Here is a 21969-nt window from a genome sequence, read left to right as displayed (position 1 = left end):
ACTCCCAACCGGATCAGGATCACACCTAATCCGTGTCACTCTAGATATGCCCCATCATGGTCCCAAGGGCTAAACACGCTATAAAAAAATAAAATAAAATAAAATAAAATTCTTATCTTTAAGATAGCGATTGTAATTTATCTTAATTTTTTAAATAAATTTATTTTTAATTTTTTATTTACAATATTTAGATTTTCTATTGAACTCTTCCATAGAACCAGCAAAACACGAGGTGGGCCCCTTGATGAACGGTGGGAATCCCAGCCACGTAAAGTCGCTGGCTCACGTGAACACGAGCGACGCGAGCCGCGCACTCTCCTTGCGTTTTCGGTGATTTTTCGTGGACGTGACGTGCACAAAAGTTAAAGAGAGTAGGCAGAGAGCGAAAGGTACGTGTGCGAGCTGTTTGAATGAACCGACATGTGTGGCATTGAAAGGTCTAGATGGTGACACGTGTTCGGTGGATGGACACCAGTCTCTCCCCACCATGCGCTTATAAATGAGAGATAGGGAGGATGTCTAGAAAATCGTTCAAGAGAGTTTGTTTGTTTGTTTGTATTTGTGAGAGATTTCTATTTCTTTGAATTTTTGTTTTTGTGAGAAGATGTCTTGCTGTGGTGGAAACTGTGGGTGCGGGACCGCTTGCAAGTGTGGCAGTGGATGTGGAGGGTACAAAAACTGGACTAATCTTTCAATACATTTTTCTTGGATTTTCTGTTTTTTTTTTCTAGTTTTTCTATTTTAAGAAATGGGTATTTTTTGTTTTTATTTATTTTTTGGTTTTGTTGTATCTTGGATGGTATTGAGAGAATATTTGTGGGTTTTGATTATTATTTGATTTTATTTTTTTTAATTTTAAAGAAAGTGATTGAGGAAAAAGGGTTTGAAAGTGATTTTTTTATGATTTTGGTATCTGGTGTTTGTTTGCTTTTGATGATATTTTGGCAGATGGGTCTTTTTTTTTTTTTTACCTTGCATGATTTTTGACAGAGGAATTATTGATTTTTCATGTATGTGTGTTGTGACATGGGTTTTTGTTCTTCTTTTGTTAGATTTCATATGATATCCTGGTTTGATTAGATCTTCATGAGATTTTAACAACTGGGTCTCTCTCTCTCTCTCTCTCTCTCTCTCTCTCTCTCTCTCTCTTCATGAGATTTTAACAACTGGGTCTCTCTCTCTCTCTCTCTCTCTCTCTCTCTCTCTTCATGAGATTTTAACAACTGGGTTTCTCTCTCTGGATCTTCTTGAGATTTTAACAACTGGGTTTCTCTCTCTCTCGATCTTCATGAGATTTTAACAACTGGATCTCTCTCTCGATCTTCATGAGATTTTAACAAATTGCTCTCTCTCTCTCTCTCTCTCTCTCTCTCTCTCTCTCTCTCTCTCCCTCGATCTTCATGAGATTTTAACAACTGGGTCTCTCTTTCTCTCTCGATCTTCATGAACTTTTAACAAATTGCTCTCTCTCTCTCTCTCTCTCTCTCTCTCTCTCTCTCTCTCTCTCTCTCTCTCTCTCTCTTCATGAGATTTTAACACCTGGGTCTCTCTCTCTCTCGATCTTCATGAACTTTTAACAAATTGCTCTCTCTCTCTCTCTCTCTCTCTCTCTCTCTCTCTCTCTCTCTCTCGTTTTCTTACCTTTTTTATAAAAAAATAAAATAAAATTAGACCTGGAATATTCACACTACTAGCCTTTTCTTGCGATGTTCTGAAAATATTTTGTGGGGCTTGTAGTTTCTGATAGATCCTGTATGGCACCAGGCTCTCTTTTACTTGAATATAATTCCTTTTTAATTTTATTTTTAATAGATTCTGACAAATCCTTCGTGGGTTTTGTTGACTTTTGATTTCTTTTTTATCTGCCATACAGTTTCAATAATCTCTTCTCTTTTCATATTTTTAAGAAAAAAAAATTAGATAATTTCCTTCTCACTACATCTTTTTCTTTCCTCATCCTTATTGCAATCTTTGTAAATTTTTAATGACCTTCTTGCCCTTTTATGATTGCAGATGCAAGATGTATCCTGATTTCTCTTTCTCCGGAGAGACCACTACCACTGAAACACTGGTGATCGGGGTTGCTCCTCAGAAGGGGTATATATCTCTTTCTTTACTTTATTTTTAAAAAATACAAAACTACCCAATTAAATAAATATCTGACTTTTATTTTATTTTTTAATAAAAGATTTATTTATTTATGTTGATTTGGATGCAGACAGTTCGAAGGTGGTGAGATGAACGCCGGATCTGAGAACGGCTGCAAGTGTGGATCAAACTGCACCTGCGATCCATGCAACTGCAAATGAGATGGACCGAAATTCCTATAAATAATCGTATGTTTGTGGGAGTGTTTGTAGGCTTGAATCTGGATCGTAGAATAAGTGGGCCATGTGTTTCTATGATGTGATCATGGTCTTGAATCTCTTGAGCAGCCTTTAATGTTAGTTTGGGTGTCTTTCTAGTGTACAAATTCTGCCAGTGGATATGATGTATTGGGGTTAATGTATGTTTGAATGACTTTTAATGAATTAAAAGAGATAGGAAATTTAAGTATATTATCTGTCCAGATTTCACATTTTCTTCTCTTTTTTTTCGTTTTTTTTGGGTGCGTGCATCCATTTTAATGGGTGTTACAGACGCATATTTTAGGTAGGTTAATCAGTGATTGTGGGGCCCACCGTGATGTTTGTGACATACATCCACGCCGTCCATCCAGTTTGACGGCTGATTTTACTAATCCGAAAAATGAGGCAGATACGGATCTCAGGTGGACCATACCACAGGAATCGGTGGTGATTAACCATTTGAGACTTCTTTGGGGACACATTTTATGAGTTTTGGTGTTGGGTATTCAATATCACCACTGCTTCCTATGGTGTGGTCGACTTGAGATTTAGAACTGTTTCATTTTTGGGATTATGGCCTAAAATGAGCCATCGAAACGGATGGATGGCTTGGATGTGAGGAGAAGACATCACAGTGGGCCCCACGGTCGGGGATCCACCGAAGCGGCGTTCTAAAAAATTAACACCAGACGATGCATGCGTGTACAATGAACCATTTAGATGAAATTGGATTGCGTACTGAGTAAACTGTGTGCGTACTGAGTAAACTGTGTGGTCTGCCATGATTTGTGTATTGTATCCGTTCCATTCATCCATTCTACAAGATAATTTTAGGGCTTCAACCCAATAATGAAACATATAAAATGTTCAACTGGACCACACTACAGGAAATAGTTGAATTGAACATCTACTGTTGAAAATTTCCTGAGGGCCACAGAATTTTGTATCAAGTTTATATATATTTTTTCTCTTCATCCATGTCTGTAAATTTCCTGAGGGCCACAGAAATTTTGTATCAAGTTTATATATATTTTTTCTCTTCATCCATGCCTGTATAATCTTATGAGCAGGTTGGATGACAAATAAACATCATCATACCGAGTAAACTCAGTTAGGCACACCTTGAATGTATGTGATCTATCCAAACCGTTCATTTACTATTTCATCTAATATAAGGGGTTGAGCTAAAAATCGAATCATATCCAAAGATCAAATGTGCCATTCCATAGGAATCAGAGGGGATAATATCCACCGGTGAAACCTTGCTCGGCCCAACAATGATGTTTATTTGTCATCCAGCCTGCTCGTGAGATCATACAGACATGGATGAAGGGAAAAAATAAATATAAACTTGATCCAATGTTTCTGTGGAAATTTCTGTGGCCCCTGAGAAATTTTTAACCGTAGAAGTTCAATTCAACTGTTTCCTGTGGTGTGGTCCATTTGAACATTTTATATGTTTCATTTTTGGGTTGAAGCCCTAAAATTATCTGATAAAATGGATGAATGGAAAGGATAAAATACATAAATCATGGTGGACCACACAGAGTTTACTCAGTATGCAATCCGCTTCCCTAAATGGTGGGACCCTCCAAAAACTACTAGATGTTGGTGCACATCTAATGGACGGTATCAAATCTCACGAAACAAATGTTCATCCAGGGGATCGGTGGGTCCCACTATTTGGGTCGTGTGGATGCGGTTTGGGTACTGGCGTGATGAATGAATCTTTATCCACACCGTCCATCCATTTTCCGTACAATTTTGGTTAGAAGCTCAAAAATGAAACAGATCCAACGCATAGGTGGACCACACAATGGGGATTAAACCGTTGAAAATTTCTTGGGGGCCACGGAAGTTTTGATATTTATGTTTTCCCTTCATCCAGTGCCTTATGAACACGTTGGATGGAAAATAAACATCACAGTGTCATTAGAACCGCTGCTTACTTTGATGTGGACTACTTGGATCTTCCTTATTATTTTGGGCTCATAACCTAGGATGATATGGAAAAATGGATGGACGGTGTGTGGATAAAAGACATCCATCATGGTGCCCCTCATTTTTGTGCTCATAATCTAAAATGATATGGCAAAATGGATGGACAGTGTGGATAAAAGCCACCCATCAGGGTGGCCCCTCAAGAGCCCCCATCGGGTAGTGTACTGAATCCGCGTCACACCTAATATAGAAAGACATGCGTATCAACCATCAGACTGCCAGAGCATCAAACAACTCGAGTCATTTTGATTTTCTTTCATTGTTAGTTTGCTTGATGGTGAGGATTTGTTACCTTCCAATTTATTTCTATTTAGATGCCGGTCTCTCTGCGAGGATAATTTAATTTCGTGCCATCGGGTAGTGTACCCAATCCGCGTCACACCTAATAAAAAGAAATACATGCGTGTCAACCATCAGACTGCCAGATCATTAAACAACTCTCTTGAGCCATTTTGATTTTCTTTCATTGATAATTTCCTCGATGGTGAGGACTTGTTACCTTCCAATTTATTTCCATTTAGATACCGGTTTCTCTGCAATGATAATTTAATTTCGTGCCATCGGGTAGTGTACCCAATCCCCGTTACACCTATTATAGAAATACACACGTATCAACCATCAGACTGCCAGAGCATCAAACAACTCTCTTGAGTCATTTTGATTTTCTTTTAATTTGCTTGATGGTGAGGATTTGTTACCTTTCAATTTATTTCTATTTAGATGCCGGTTTCTCTGCAACGATAATTTAAATTTGTGCCATCGAGTAGTGTACCCAATCCGTGTCACAACTAGAAATACACGCGTCTCAACCGTCAGACTGCCAGAGCATCAAACAACTCTTTTGAGTCATTTTGATTTTCTTTCATTGTTAATTTGCTTGAGGGGGTGAGGATTTGTTACCTTCCAATATTTATTTCTGCTTAGATGCCAGTTTCTCTGCAACGATAATTTAATTTCGTGCCACTGGCTGTGGGGCCCACCATGATCTTTTACGTTGTCAAACCGTCATATCTGCCTGTGGGGCCCACCCACGTGTGTATATGGCACCGAATCCGTCCATCGGCCCACCATGAAAGTGAGATCACTACATTTTGGCTGTCACGTGTGGAAAGGTTGGAACAGTGGCTGTGTTTTCAACCCCACTGTTTCGTGTGGGTGGGGCCCACTTTGAGTTTTGGATCTGTCTCTTGGGCTCATATACCCTAAAATGAGCTGGCATCCCCACTGTTCTTATGGTGTGGCCCACTTTGATTCTGGGTCTGCCTTATTTTTGGGTTCCTACCTTAAAATGAACTAGCAAAACTAATGGACGGATTGGATGTCACACAGTCATCGCGGTGGGCCCACAATTCATGTCATGATGCATTAGCTAAAGAGGGTGGAAACTGAATTTGATTTTCTGACAATCTCATTCGTCTACACACTCAACGAAGTCACACTACCTACAACTGATATTGTAGGATATTGATCTTCTCAACCAAAGATCAGAAAACGTGAATTATAAATACAGATATTGGATGATATGATAGACAACGGTCCATGTTTTGGGACCACATAAAGAAGACAAATGGCCCATCTTTCTCAGCTGAAGATTCCTCTTGCCATCATTCTAAACATATCATTGACCTGTTTCAATATCCAAAGGACTCAATTAGTCATTGATTCCTCATGTGTGCCAAATCAGAGCCATCCATTCGTCGGTCCCACCATGTTTAGAGATCCTGGCCCAACAATCATGGTCCTTGTAATGTGGGCCATGCTGTTTAGAAACGAATGGACGGATTAGAAAAAACATGGGCAGTTTTTTCTAGCCATCCATTTGTTTCATAAACGATCGACCAACCTAATGAACGGCTTGGATCTCTCACAAGTGTTTTGTGGGGACTGGAAAGCTTAGCATGATGAAAAGATGACTTGGAAATGTTGGAATTACCTGTTTTGATGAAAGGCCAATCTTCTCCAAATCAGACAACTGCAAATTGCAACAAAAACCCAAGTTCTTTTAACTACCAAATTAATAGAAAATGATATTTATTTTACATTTTAACGGTTGTGATCTTCTTACTGATGTAAATGCCTGGGGTGTTGTCTCCCTGAGTTGGAGAATGTGATCAGCTCTCTTCTGTCCAATACCCTGGTTATTATAAAACAAAAAAGATTAGATAAGTTCCATCGCATACAAAATGAAGAAATTGGTTCCCTTGATGTATTACCCAATATGGAGCAATCTGGGCAGTTGATTTGGGGGGATGCCCCAACAATGCCCCAGATTGAAATATCCCAACTCTCCACTAGGATTTTCCAATATGGAAGAGTTTTTGGAGCATCCCCCTTTTTGGGGTGGCCCATCAGATCAGTAGTCATCAACTATTGATGGGCCCCACCAGTAGCTTACTGGGTGCATTAGCGTTATAAAAGTCCTCTCATGTTAGTTAGTGGGAATCACCTTTAGTCCTAGCAATTCCTCCCTGCATTGGAAAGGAGGGAAAATCAGTCAGTGCCAAAGTAAAGAAAATTCAAGATGTGTAAAGATAAAGGTGCATTTTATTTCAGGAAATGATGTGATTCCATTCCTTTTTCTAGGGTGGCAGCACCCATGCTTAGGTGATCTAAACCGTTGATTTGATGGGAAATGAGTGTGATTCCATGCCCTTTTTTCTTTTTCCTCTTTGGGTGAGTGCAGCCCACACATTTTCTTTCATGTAGAGCCCATGTTGGGTGATCCAAACCAATGATTTGATGGGACCTTCATTGGATGAGAAATGATCAAGAAACCTCATGTTTAATCGATAATGTCTAGATAGAGCAAAGGGTCAGGATCTTTGAATATGGGAGATTTCCTGCACATCTGTATTCCTAGGTGTGATCCATAAGATCAATGGCCCACATGCAAGGATTCCTGAACTTCAGATGGTTGAGCAGAAAGTTCATGCCCTGTGAGTGACAGTGGCATGCATGTGGATGGTCCCCAGAGTCCCAAATGCAGCTTGTCTTCTAGTAATAATTGAGTGCTACGACACATCCGCTGCGGCCGTATACATACATGTACTTGTATACGTACATATATTTGTACATAATGATGTATTTGTACATGCCATCAATGTATTTTCAAATTAATATTCAGCTGTAATCACAACATGGGAGTGATCAGGTTGACTGTCGTTTAATCCAGCAAGACTGAGTCAACTCAGTCTAAGGCTGGTTTTTCAGAACCTGATCACTCCCATGTTGTGATTACAGCTGAATATTAATTTGAAAATACATTGATGGCATGTATAAATATGTGTATGTATACAAGTACACATCGGTATACAGCCACAGTGGATGTGCTGGATAAAAGAACAGAGTCAACCTTAGACTGAGTCGACTCAGTCTTGCTGGATAAAGGAACAGAGTCAACCTGATCATTCCCATGTTGTGATTACAGCTGAATATTAATTAGAAAATATATTGATGGCATGTACAAATACATCGTTATGTACAAATACGTATGTATACAAGTACACATGTATACGGCCACAGCGGACGTGCTGGATAAAAGAACAGAGTCACCACCTTCGAGACATGTAGCACTTTGGTCGGCTTTAGGGACTAGAAATGGTCACAAACACAAAGGTGTCCGACTTTCCGTTGCTAGTTCGAACCGGTGTTCATATGCAAGGCCAATCAGATGAAATGAAGAAGAGTTGCGTCATAAATGGACAATCCAGCTCAGGTGGGGCGATGTGGCCTGCCTTTTGGGGGCAGTGACTAGTCACGTTTTCGGTGTTTTCTTGGAAGGAGGCTAACAGATAGAACAAAACTCAGTGATTTTTGTTTGGAAGAAGGCCAAGAGACGGAAGAAAACAGAGTTTTGGGCCATATGGGAAGACAGGTACATACAATGGGTTGGGCTTGATTGTGATACAATTGTAGTTTATGAAGGTTTCAGTTGAATTTAAGATAGCATAATCCAATTGCAGCACGACACTAATTTTATTTTATGTGGTGATGACTACAATGTTTGGAAGCTTGACTTGCAAAAGCAGCTTTTGTAGGAATTGGGTGACTACCAATCCAATTACATTTGGACAACATGATTTTATTGTGGTCCAAAGGCGGAGAGTGTGGCCCACTAAAAAGGGTTAATGTTATTGAGTTAATATAGCTTTGGTGAGAATTTGGTGGTGGTGATCCAATCACAGCAGGACAACATGATTCTACTTCATGTGATAAGAACTTCAGAGCTTAGGAAGTGTGGCCCACCAAATGAAGAAGAAGAACATGTTGATGAGCCAAGGCTACTACTGATGAACATCCTTGCTTGATGATTCTATTGGAAAATATGTTGAAAATATTGAAAAATAAAAATAAAATAAAATAAATTATTTTTGTGAATGCAAAGTGCACCAACTAGCGCCACTACAGCCCCACTGCCCACGCTCACACCCTCGCCCGTGCTCGTGCCCGAGCCTAGGTGCACGCGTGCGTTCCAATGCTATGCACTGGAACACACAACCCAAGTGTCTCAATCTCCAAAACTCCAAGTAAGAATACTACACACACTTCCACATACAAATTACAAATTTTCTTTCTCATTTCCGATGTAGGACAAAAGTACAAACTGCACTTTTTCATTTGAAAATTTTCAAAATCGTTTTGGCGGTAAAATGAAGATTCTGAAAATTTTCAAATATTTTTTATTTTCAAAAACCAAATTTCAACAATCCCACACTGGTTTTTTTTTTAAAACAATAGTAAAATTCTGCCAGAAATAAAGAACTATATCCTGCAATGCTTATCCTGTTTCATGAACGATCTGGAGACAACTCTAACTCTCATGAGAAGCAACACCATTTCTATGTTCACATAGGTGAAATCCTTCCAGTGTTTTCGTTATTTAAAACACTTGTCATATTTAACTAGATTTCATTAAGAGTTCCAAGACTCAGCCCTCTTGTTATAACGGCCGACACTTTCAATCTTGGATAAAGTTATTTTTAGATTTACTCTTGAAGCTTTCCACATATCAGTGACTTGTTGTTACCCATTGAACCCAATCTTTAGAGATTTTCTAACTTTGGGTTGGGTTTCTATCACTAATGGAACTTTGATTAAAGAGTTTCCTCATCATTCTAGATATTGTCCTTACTACCTCTCTCGTCAGAGGTTTAGTAGAGGGATCAGTCAAGTTATTACTTGACTTTACAAATGAGATCGCAATGATTCTATCCTGAATCAATTGCCTTATATAATCAAGTCTTAAACTTATGTGTCTGGACTTCCCATTATGGGTACCGATGTTGGCTCTCACTAGAGTGGCTTTACTGTCACAATGAAGTGAAACAACCAGTATATGCTTCGCATAGAATGAGATTTCTAATAAAAGATCCCTCAACCACTCAGCCTCTTTGCCTGTTGTAGCCAACGTTATGAACTCAGATTTCATTGTTAAATGCATTATGCAAGTTTGTTTCTTAGATCCCCGAGATACAGTTGCACCTCCTAAGGTAAATATCCACCCTGTAGTGGACTTGTTGTCCCCTACACTCAATATCCAACTTGCATTGGTATATCCTTCCAACACTGCCGGAAATTTTAGGTAAAATAGTCCTAGTTCTTTGGTTTCTTTTAGATAACCTAGAACTCTACTTACAGCTTTCCAGTGTTCAACACTTATATTACTAGTAAACCTACTTAGTTTACTCACAGCGTATGCTATATCCGATCTTGTGCATTGCATAACATGCATAAGACTGCCTATAGCACTAGCATACTCTAGTTATGCAACTGCTCTTCCATTGTCTTCACATCCATTTGATGGATATGAAGATGATGTATAAATGTTAGGGCGAATAAAATCTTAATCGATGTTATTCTAGCCACTGGTGAATATGTGTTAAAATAATCGATTCATTATTTCTGTCAGAAACTCAAGCAACTAATCTTGCCTTAAAGGTTTGAATTGTACCATCAGTGTGATATTTCTTCTTAAATATCCACTTACCCTATTGATTTAGAACTTGGAGGTAGATCCACCAGTTCCCATGTTTGGTTTAATATAATCGAATCCATTTCATCATTAATGGCCTCTTTCCAAAAAAACGACGTCTCTTGATGTCATAGCTTCACTAAAAGTTTTAGGTTCATCTTCTATAGTTAAATTCACATGCATTTTCCTAATGGCCTTCTCTCTGCTACCCTCTACAAGATGAAAAAAAAAGACACTAAGAGTCTATTTGATCAAGATCAAGACTCTTCTCTACTTTTGCTCTTTGACTCCTATAAGGTTCACTTTGTGTTTCAACTTCTTATTGTATTTCTTTTATAGTTTCATTATGAGATTGAATCTCAGTATTCTTTTTCCCCATGAATAAAGAGTTCTCAAAGAACTTTACATCTTTAGACTCTATGATTACATTGGAGTCTAAGTCTAAAAGTCTATAGGCCTTACTACTTTGTGCATATCTCATGATAGCTCTTGGTCCTAACTTAGTTCTTTTGGGTTCAAGAGTTTGTAATACGCAAGACACCCCCACACTATAAGATACCCTATGTTAGGTTTCCTTCCTTTCCATATTTCATATTATTGAAATTTAGTCTTTGAAAATTTTCAGAATTTTCGTTTTGCTGCCAATACGATTTTGAAAATTTTCAAATGAAAAAGTGCAGTTTGTGCTTTTGTCCTACATCGAAAATGAGAAAAGAAAAATCATGGTTTATATGTGGAGGTGTGTGTAGTATTCTTACATGGAGTTTTGAAAATTAAAACGCTCGGGTTGTGTATTCCAGTGCATAGTACTGAAACACATCCACGTGCGTGCATGCTCGCGCACAAGCATCGGCGAGGGCGTGGGCAGTGTGGTTGTAGTGGCGCTAGTTGGCGCACTTTGCATGGGTGAGGGCGAGGAGGTCTAAAATGAGCCTGGGTTTTATAAGCTACAGAGAACGATCGGATTATTAATCCGAAATGGTCATCTTATCAGCCTTAAAAGCCACAACGGTTCGAAAACAGACAAGCTATGATGATCTAACAGTTAGATCTTTCGATCCGACGACCAGAAACCGCTTAAATTAATGATCAACGGTCAGAAACATTTTTCAAACGTTCCGAACCATTGATGGCCACCTAGCAACGGTCCACTCCCTGGTGCCTATATAAACCGGACCACTCCGATCCAAAAACGAATCAACTCCGACAGATCTCACCTCATCCATCAGATCCTCCAGAAAACATTTCCATCAAAGAATACTGCAAATACGTCTACTGTTTAAGATTGCCCTTTGTGATTGCTGCACACAGGATCCAGATAGGCTTGTCTTATCCTGGAAGCAATTCGCCTGTAACCCATCAGCAATTGATAAGGGGGAGAATCACGCTTTAAGGACAGCATAATTTTTATGTGATTCATCCTGGTGAAAGAAAAATAATTTATTTTATTTTATTTTTATTTTTCGGTATTTCCAACATATTTTCCAACAGATTCCTATGTAGTCTTTAACTGTAAAGGAGGAGACTTCACTTGAAGAGCTGACTGCTTGAATAAAACCTTCATGGTGGGACACCATGATTTATTTCATGTGGTAAGAACTCTAAAGCTTGGAAGTGTGGCCCACCTAATGTTGGAGAAAATGTCGATGAGCCAAGTCCGCTTTTGCAGGACTCAAAACTAAAAACAAGGTAGAACATCCTTTCGAAAACTGACTAATGAACAACCTCTCTTGAAGACTCATACCTACAATCTTTTAACCGGAAAGAAGGAGACTTCAATTGAAGAAGAAGCATTCATGAGTGAAACTGGTTTCACAGCTGTGTTACTGGCGGGTGGGTTTTATTATTAGTACAGGTCTGTTTTGGAAAAATGTAAAAATCGAATGCCCAAATAATGGCAAGATCTCTGCCATGAGAAGAAGAATGTAGGATCAAATGAATACCTTCTAGCTGGATAGAATCTCGAATCGGATATTTTGTTACAGTAGATTTTTCAGTGCACCATGCATCTTTCTAAAATTATATAGTGGGTGCTCAAGGTCAAGGCATAACAGTCTTTAAGTAACTGATGCATGTGAGGTGGTTGTGAAATGGAGGAAATACGCATTGCTGGAATGATCACTTGCTCAGCTCAATAAAGCTTCACAAGTAGGGCCCAACCTTTGGTGGTCCAAAAGCTATATGGATTGGAGATACCCCCCAAAGTAACTGAAGCCATGTGAGGTGGTTATGATAAGGAGGAACTAGGAAGTATACATTGCTTGATTGATCATGTTGCTCAGCCCAATAAAACTTCGCCGTGGGGCCCACCTTTTGGTGGTCCAAAAGGTTTTTACGGATTTGAGATGCCCCAAATATCTCCCAGTTTGGATGACACTAACCCATTCGAGCTGGCTCGTTGATGTGGACCATTGGATGTTATTGTCAAGTTGCATCCACACATCAAAGAACAGGATCATCTACTGTGGAGAACTATTTGTACGAGTTTTCTGAACAGGAAAAAGAAAATCAGATCTAGTCTTTAAATAAAACAGTAGAACAGGATCATCTACTGTGGAGAACTATTTGTACGAGTTTTCTGAACAGGAAAAAGAAAATCAGATCTAGTCTTTAAATAAAACAAGAGAATCGAAGAACACAACTTACTTGCTGGCGGTATTCAAGAATGCAAGGTAGTCTTGAACAAGAGAGCTCTGTACATCCATCCACACATCAAAGAAAATTCATATCAGCACCTAACTTGAATATCGTAGACCATCATAACTATAAGAACGTTTTTTTTTTTTTTTCTAACGAACCTTCAAATTATAGCTGCGGGAGTTGAATTTCTCAAGTGGAGTGCCATTCATTTGGACACCGTCATTATCACAAGTAAAAACATAGGGTGTTTTTGGAGTTCTTGGCTCAAAGAGAACCAAACAAACTCGGTCATCTGATAACAAGTCCTTGTGTGGTGTTGTCATATTTGAATAAGAAGGGATTGGGGAGAGAACTTTTCTCAGAGATTGTTGTAGTGCTCTAACCCTTTCGCTTATGGGTGGCGATTCCACAAAATCCATAGACATATACTCCTTGCGCAAGGACTCATCTGCACAAATCGAGAACGTCATTTTAAGGTCTGTTTGCATGCATGAAAAGGGCCTGTTTGCATACAACATATCATTACCATTGTGGGCACCATTTATATTGGAGCAGTTAGGGGAGAGAGCTTTTCTTAGAGAATTTTGTAGTGCTATTATTCTTTCACTTATTGACGATGATCCCACAAAATCAGTAGACACGTTCTCCTTGCCCAAAGACTCATCTGCAAAAGAAAAGAACACAACTTAAGGGCCTGCTCATACAAGAAAAAGGGCCTATTTGCACACAATGTATTGTAGGCAATGTGGGACCTGGCTCCATGTCACCTTTTCCTTTGTTGTCCGCATAAACAAGACGTATTTTGGGTGGCTGGAGTGATAGACATGTCATTTGCATGGGTGTCTTGCCGCAAAAGAACAAAGGATAGGTGACATAGAGCCTTGCCTCTAGTGTTCTTACGTATTAAAAGAGATTCAAAGTGGATTGGATATGTTGTACTCAAACAAGGGGCCCTAAGGGTGTGTTTGAATGCTTAATGAAACTGTGTTGCAATACCACATTTTAGATTTCAACTATAGAGGATTTGACCAAAATTGGAGGTGAGCCCATTTTCATTCATGGTAACAGCCAACCCCTAATTGCAATTTGATGTGTTTTCAAGTTGGACTCGAGACAATTGAAATTGCTATTGCTAGCTCCGTTTTGGCCATTTCCACTTCATTGTATTGAAGTTTATTGAAATTCACTTCAATTGAGCATTCAAATGCAGCCTAAAGCAGCAATTAACAAACAAATGAGAAATTTGATAAATTCCACAAAGAAAAAGGAGATGCTGACATGTTGATGGCTTTAACTGGTCAGTATTGCCACCATGATCCTTCTCTTCTTCATGAACAGCAGATTCACAATGTTTCATGATCTACAATAAGAGAACTTCCAATTAGATTAAAAGGCTGATATATGTGTCTCACTGTATAAAAAGATGAGAAGACAACAACAGGAACTAACATTAGATAGAGTATTCAGCTGCTCATCACAGCTTTTGCCTTTAGAAAGGTTTGAATCAACATCTTGCATAGTTTTAAATCCATCTCTAGAATCCTCTACTTCATGAAGGGATGCATCCTGTCAGAAAATTTGAAGAGTCACTCAATAAGACCATTCTTCATTCCAGGTGTTGGAAAACATACAAGGATTATGTGTAACATACTTTTATAGAAGTGTCTCCATTGATCGGAGCATTTGATAAATAACTTTCCTGTATACATTACACAAAAACATAATACATTAGATAAAAGAGAGTGATTGTCTGTAATTTCTATGGGCTAAGTGATGAGCAGAAATCTTGTATCCTATTATCTTATATAATGTCGTAAGACATGTTGATATGAACAAAGGTTATTGAGGTTTAGATGGTGTAAAAATAAGCCATTGGACCTCCTCGTCGTTTCTATGTTTCTAACACTGAAAGTAGATGTAGGTAGTTTCTGCAAACTAACGAGGCTATTTAATAGTTTTACACAGTAAAGTATTATTGGAGGTGATATGATATGTCCGGTCCAGCATTTGCTAGCCTAATAATAATAACCCCACATGCAGGAGCCACGCATCCACGATCCTAGTCATTCAATACAATGAGGCCGCATGGTCATTGGGAAAATATCTCCAATGAATGAAACAAATCACCCTACTGGACCCCACCTATAGCATTTCTGGGTTGAACAAAAACAAAAATGTTTCTTTTGACCAAGCATCATATATTTCCTTGAATTATAGTCGGAGATTCAACTTCAAATAATAAAAATCGTAAAATAATTTGTGGTCACCTCTGTGGCGGCTGTAGCTCGAGCTTCAAAATCGAATAGTTTTCTGTCAATAAAATGAGAATAAATCAAGAAATTAGAAATAGGAAGTGAGAATTAAATTTCGTGTGTGTGATTTGGTTCGTGCAATCATCAAAGGAATCTCACCTCCCTTTCACATTCGATACCCTTTGATTAGTGGACACCTTTGTAGAGGATCGAATCAAATTGGGTTTCTTTGAGGAGCTCACAGAAGCAGGTGTTTTGCCCATGAATGGAGAATTCGCTGCTCCAATTCTCTGTGCACTCTGTGTCTTGCCTTTAGATTCGAGCCAAGCACGTAGCTTGGCCTCCATGTCGACTTTCACTTTTGGGGTATCTTGTTTCTTAGCAGAAGAAATGTAATTTACAATCTGGCGCGACCGAGCAGCCAAGCTGACGGTATGAACAGCTTCTTGATATGACGCAGGATTCTACCCAAATGAAGGAAAAGAAAAAAGGAAGTTCTCATAAATTTCATGTAAATGTGATTATAAACGTCTTGGGATTCTCCTTCCCATTGTTTATGGAGAAAAGCATCTCAAGTTCTTACCAAACAAGCTATCATCAGCGCACGGCTGGTTCCACCAAGAGAATCCTGAAGGATCCTTGTCAACTTGCTTTCTCGGTAAGGCACTCGGTATTCGTTGTTATTAAGAGCATATATCACATTCGACAAGGCGAATAAGGACTGGTTGATCTTTGCACTTTCTTGTAAACGGATGCCTTCGTTACCAGTCCTCCTGTTATCTTCATTACCTGATTAGAATTACAAACAGTAAGTGACAAGGAAATGAAAATTCAACATTTCTAGAAACCCATACAAAGAACATGAATTGTACATCCATGGGCCAACTTTTGTGATTTAAAACATAATTGAAATTTTGCAAGCTGCCAATCGGATGGCTAGGATCATCAGATAGAGAAGATATGGAGTATTCCACATCCCATGATGGGGCCCACCAGATGAACAGCTTAGGCTACCCATGGTTAGCCCCACCAGTACCGTTGACGAGTGGAACAAAACAATGCTGTTTCTTTCGATCGAAAATCATATAATACATCTGTAAAGAATGAAGGAAAAGCCCAGATTTTAAAATAGCGATCAAGAACAAAACAATGATGTTTCGGTCGAACATTGTATAATACATCTGTAAAGAGTGAAAGAGAGGCCCAGATTTCATACAAGGCAATTGATCATCAGGTAGAACAAAACAATGCCATTTCTTTTTATCAAACATCAGATAATACATCTGTGAATAATTAAAGAGAGGCCCAGATTTCTGAAATGTGATCAATTACCTGCCAAGTCTATCAAATTCAGCTTCCCAGTAATGGCACTGCAGGAGCCATCACCACAGGGAGAAGAAACAACGATCATCAGTATCCCATGGCTTCTACTTGAGACATCATTAAGACCCGTATGTGCTACTTTACGCCTTTGGATCCCAGAAGAAAGAATCTCATGGAACTCAGACATCGACTGCACAGGAACCTGAAATTCACAGACATTTATAGATCAAAAGAAGGAAAAAGAATCACCGTTCAGCTACTTTCAGAAGATGCGTATACAAGAACACCACAAATCCTTCCTTACCTGAGAAAGTCCCTTAAGTTGAACCCGTCCGTCCTTATCTTCCAACACTGAAATCTCCTTCACTTTCGGCTCCAGGAGATCGTAACACCGATCCATGTAAACTTCATAATATGAAATCCCAACAGAGCTTCCTGTGTTTTCACACATTGATAAGATGGTTGACATGGCCAACGGCATTAAGCCTGGCTGCTCATCAGTACCCTGCATCATCGACTAAAGTCTAAATCCCCACTACATAAACTCCAAAAGAGAAATCTGAAGAATATATTTCCCAGAGATCCAGGCCATTCATCATGAGGGCCAACATTCGATGTATGCGTGTTTCTGCTCACCTGAGGACCAGACCAGGTCTGATCTTCAGGCCACAGCATAGATACGACGGGACCCACCCGTCGAAAGACCTGGATCTCATACAAATTCAGGTAAGTTGCAAAGAGAACAAAATGGGGCCCTCAAATCACACCTGCATTGTGTAGGTTTTTCCGCTGCCCGTCGCTCCGTATGCAAAGACAGTCGCATTACAACCATCGAAAATTCCTGGAATAACAGGGCTGACTTCTTTTTGGAAAATCTGACCCACATTGTCATCTTGCCCGAAGAAAGAATCTAACTTGTAACACTCGTTACGGCTGCAACCAATATTGTCAGTATGTAGTCCTTGATTCAAAGAGGAAATGTGAAGAATTCTCGTCTACATGTGAGAGATCTGGGTCATTCATCAATGGGGTTCCACCATGAACATGCCCCGGAAAAGAAATCAGACCGGTCCAGTCATCAAGCATCTGGTGTGTGTCGAATACGGACCGCTGATCGGTTTACTTCTGCCACCCAATCATTGATATAAGAGCATGGCCCACCTAATTAACAGACCTACCTGATTTTCTAACCAGGGAATTTCCAAGGTGGGGTCCACCTGATAAACGGCCAAGATCATGCCCACACGTGCAACGATGAGAATTCCTTAGAAATGCTCTTTGATCCGAAACCCGAAAATTGTCTCTCTGAGATTGGTTCTTGAAATCGAAAGATTCTTACCTGGTTTCTTGATCTTTGATATGAACGGCAACTTCCTCGTGGGACCCACGTTCTGGATTGAGAATGGAGACGCAAGGGGTTGGGTTTCCTCCTATCGCTGCAATCTCCGAAGCAAGGAAGGGCCGGATTCGAACAACGACACGAACTTTAGCCGCAGCATTTGACAGATTAGAGGGACTTGAGAATGTGGCGGTTTTGGGGGTTTTTGGTACCGTTGGAGTTGCCATTGAATTTTCAGAAATCACATAAAAGGAGAGCGAGAGAGAGAGAGAGAGAGAGAGAGAGAGAGAGAGAGAGAGAGAGAGAGATGGGTTTTTGTGTTTTTCAGACGGTTGAGGAGAGAAACGGGTTTCGTTGGTGAACTGAAAGGATGAAATGGAACTGAGAGAAGGGTATGGCAGGTTTTGACCGTTGGAAAGGCGCAGAGCCGTTAGTTAATAAGCTTTTAATTTTGAATGGGGAGTTGTTTCGATACTCCGGCGGCGATGACGCTTGATAGTCCGGCGCTTAGAAATTCCACATGAGGGATGTATTAATTCAAATTAAACCAACTAAATTCTGGGAGTCACTATTTCTAATTCAGACTAGAGATTTCTTAAACAATCCTAACCTCTGATTCGTTTACACTTGTTTGTTGACATAGGACCGTTGGATGTTTTCAGATTTTGACCGTATCAATCGGATATCCAACTAATGAAATAGGCCTGTATTTTGTTTCATGATACATATAAACTGGGACCCACAACTTCGACAGTTTAATTTAAATTAATTATATTCCACATAAATAATTTTTGCAAGTGCTAGCGTATCATCCACGCACTCTACCAGAGTATCATAGTTTTTCTCAGTTTGAAATTTGAAACCCGCTATTGGAAACACGAAGTTTGGAACCCCGAGTCCTAGCTATGCACGCGCTTTTACACGCTGCACCCGTGTCAACCTGGAAAGCATGCCAAACATCCGATTGGGGCATAAGGTGGGCCCCACCTTCAATATGATGATATGAAAAAATCAGGTCGTTCTGTTCGTCAGGTGGGCCACACATGTATGTTGATCATCGACCATTGGGAATTGTGTTCAAACCACCCATTCCTTCTGTATAGTGGTGGCCCACGGATGAATGGACTCTGGACCGTTCAACCTGATTCCATTTTAAGAGACACTGGACCAACATAGGTGCTGACTGGTTTAATGATCTGAACCGTTCTTCTTATTGGGCCTACCTATGGGCATAGTTCTAATGATCATAAGTGATCAGTTGACATTTCTAGCGGCTGGATGATTCGATCCCAAGGATTGGGCCGGCTGACCACTTGACCCTTGAATGTGGACGGTTGGACGGACGATGTCTGCTTGAAGTCCGGAAGTGGATTTCGTCCTGCCCCGGCTGGACAATAATCCGTCCACCGTGATGTATGAGTTTTATCCAAGCCGTTCATCCATTTTTCAAGATCATTTTAGGACATGAACTCAAAAATGAGGCAGATCCAAAGTTCACGTGGACCACACAACAGGAAACAGCGGTGATGATGACGACCACCGTTGAAACCTTCTTAGGAGTAACCGTGATGTTTATTTGCCATCCAACCTGTTCAAAGGTCATATATACCTGGATGAAGGGAAGACACAAATATCATCTTGATTCAAAACTTGGGGAGAATTCATGATGCGCACTGGTGCAGCTTTCCTAATTTCAAAGAAATAATGGTGCTGCTAGGGTCAGCAATTGGTGGGTCCAGACGGGTTCATGCCGGACTCTTAAATGGCTCCATCTTTAATCCGGCCTAGCTGCCGCTGGTTTAGTAATTGGAAATCGGATTGCGTACTGAGTTACTCAGTACACTCTTATCGTACTGAGTAAACTCTGTTGGGCCCACCTTGAGTGCATGACATTTATCCATACCGTTCATCCGTTTTTACAGATCATTTTAGTCGTTGATCCCAAAATTGAAGCATATCCAAATCTCAAGTGGACAATAACACAGGAAAGAGTGGAAGTATTGATTTCCTCCGTTGATACCTTTCTAAGGCCCCCAGTGATGTTTATTTGTCATCCAAGATATTCATAAGATCACACAGACATGGATGAAGGGAAATCACAAATATCAGCTTGATCTAAAACTTTTGTGGCCCCTAAGAACTTTTCAACCGTAGAATTTCAATTCACACTGTTTCTGGTGATGTGTTCCACTTGCGCTTGGATATGCTTCATTTTTGGGATAACTCCCTAAAATTATCTGGTAAAAAGGATGGACGGAGTGGATAAAATGTATGTATGACGGTGGGCCCCAAAGAGTTTACTCAGTACGCAAAGCATACTGAGTTACGCAGTACGCAATCCGCTTCCTAGTAATTGGGCCTTCAATTTCAAGCCAATCACACGTTGCTCCCGGGTTCAATAGAGCATTTTGCAAAAACTAGAGCCAGCAGGCCTTATTGGTAGGTTCGAGCCTGACCCTGCTGATGCTATGGCTTGGGCCCTTAAGCTAGGCCTGAGGGTTAGGCCCAAGCTTGAAATCATGACTCCGTGGCCGGGCCAGGAATGATGATGAACGGCCTAGCCTAGCCGAACCCATTGGCCCAGACCAATCATCGAATGGGCCACCATTATAAGAAACAAGTGGACCTTTTAAAGACACTTGTGAGTGGTCCCAATTGATGCACATGAAATTTAAAAGCAATCTTGGATGTGGGTTTTATTTCAATGATCAAACCATTCATATGATATGACTTTTTCGTGGATGGAGAGGATAGCCCCAAAATTTTCTTAGAGCCGATTGCTTTAGGTCCATCATCATTTCATTCATTCCTTGCACGGTTGGTAGTGGCTTGGTCCAACCTTGTAGGGCTACAGGAAGCTTTAAGAGGGAAAGCCAGGGCATGTTAAAGTTGTGCCTAAAAAATCAATATGAACCTTACCTACTGGTGATGTGGATGTGATGTGGATCATCTTAATCGTAGATCATGATGACTATGGGTCCTAAGTAGATATACTACTTTGCTATAATTAATACGTGAAAGTGCTTAAAATACGCATGAACATAGGATAACGGGGAGGGATTCATTTGCACATCCTTAGGCTTAAGATGGGATATAATGATGTCAATGACGAAGGAAGAGTTGTGATCCATGGATCTCCATACCCTGTTGTTTCATAATTACTTAGAAGATTGCAGGATAAACCTACAACTACTATCATCATTATAATGATGGATATGAGTATTCTGTATGAGGGGACCAATAATGAATCATGATGGAAGGTCTCCGCCATTGGATATGATGACGAGCCGATATGCCCTCACACTGCTCCATGAATGAGTGCTTGTGCTATAGATATAAGTTCCTAGTGTTGGACCAATTGGACACTTACATTGTTGGATCGAGGTCAAATCTCTAGATGAGAAGGCCATCATCCCTGAAAGATGCACTCAATCTTATTAATCCTTACACCCGAGGGGTGTGAGAGTTCAGCCTTGATTATATATGCTTTGACTTGCTCTATTAGGTCATTAGGTAGCCAATAAAAATGAGTGTAGCTTGGAGCATCCATTAAGGGTTGTTAAGACTAATTATATAGACCAACAAGGGATCCACTGATTTCCTAAAAACTTAAATTTAGAATATCAAATGTTCGTTAAATAGTTTTTCTATTGAGCCTAATATTCGAAAAGTTTTAAAAAGTTTTACGAACATTTCAACCATTGAAATTTTGTTTTAACTATTACAAAGTTTCTATCACACTTATGATAATTTGATAATTTAAATCTAGAGATCCACCACTTGACCAATCAGATAAAAGGTGCATAAGATAAGGCGGAATCATAAAATTCCAACACTGGGATACATGAAGACTGTAGGTAGTGGAGTACCATAACTAGTCTTTCAGAAACTTTAACTCTTCCTTATAAATAAATATTATCCAGAGGGAGGAACCCTGGAAAAGGGAGGGGTCACTAGAGAGAAAAGAGAGAAGGACGAGAGAGAGAGAGAGGAGAAAAGAAGGATGGGGGGGGGGGGGGGGGCCTATGAGTCCACTTGAGTAGATGGCTCTTATGTCCCCATGGCCTTACTCCAACATGATTGGCTCTCACCTTT

General features: G+C 39.9%; 2 protein-coding genes and 1 long non-coding RNA gene across 6 annotated transcripts; 1 reads left to right on the top strand and 2 right to left on the bottom strand.

Annotated features, from left to right (window-relative positions):
- Positions 1–515: 515 nt before the first annotated feature.
- On the top strand, positions 516–2553 carry LOC131252915 (metallothionein-like protein type 2). The gene is made up of 3 exons (XM_058253703.1): positions 516–669; positions 2014–2097; positions 2219–2553. Exons 1-3 carry the CDS (start codon positions 605–607, stop codon positions 2307–2309), a joined length of 240 nt encoding a protein of 79 aa, XP_058109686.1. The 5' UTR covers positions 516–604; the 3' UTR covers positions 2310–2553.
- On the bottom strand, positions 854–1598 carry LOC131252917 (uncharacterized). Its single transcript, XR_009174743.1, has 2 exons — positions 1540–1598; positions 854–1101 (listed from the first exon to the last, which is right to left on the bottom strand). It is a non-coding gene; the product is annotated as an uncharacterized LOC131252917 (long non-coding RNA).
- Positions 2554–5726: 3173 nt separating the features above from the next.
- LOC131252914 (kinesin-like protein KIN-10C) lies at positions 5727–19043 on the bottom strand. Of its 4 annotated transcripts, none has more exons than XM_058253700.1 (17): positions 17875–19040; positions 17303–17468; positions 16840–17040; positions 16545–16737; positions 15796–16001; positions 15372–15676; positions 15228–15270; positions 14613–14659; positions 14410–14494; positions 14239–14320; positions 13487–13624; positions 13119–13408; positions 12967–13013; positions 6796–6817; positions 6415–6483; positions 6283–6321; positions 5727–5975 (listed from the first exon to the last, which is right to left on the bottom strand). In XM_058253700.1, exons 1-17 carry the CDS (start codon positions 18099–18101, stop codon positions 5931–5933), a joined length of 2205 nt encoding a protein of 734 aa, XP_058109683.1. In that variant the 5' UTR covers positions 18102–19040; the 3' UTR covers positions 5727–5930. The 4 variants fall into 4 exon arrangements, with proteins under 4 accessions (XP_058109683.1, XP_058109682.1, XP_058109685.1 ...); XM_058253699.1 differs by having other exon boundaries at positions 14410–14526; positions 14612–14659; positions 17875–19039; XM_058253702.1 differs by lacking the exon at positions 13487–13624 and having other exon boundaries at positions 14410–14526; positions 14612–14659; positions 17875–19043.
- Between the last annotated feature and the right edge of the window lie 2926 nt (positions 19044–21969).

The sequence above is a fragment of the Magnolia sinica genome, chromosome 8, assembly GCF_029962835.1.
Source record: "Magnolia sinica isolate HGM2019 chromosome 8, MsV1, whole genome shotgun sequence".
NCBI classification, from domain to species: Eukaryota; Viridiplantae; Streptophyta; class Magnoliopsida; order Magnoliales; family Magnoliaceae; genus Magnolia; species Magnolia sinica.
Note: the sequence above shows the minus strand (reverse complement) of the source record. Positions and strands in the feature narration are given on the sequence as shown.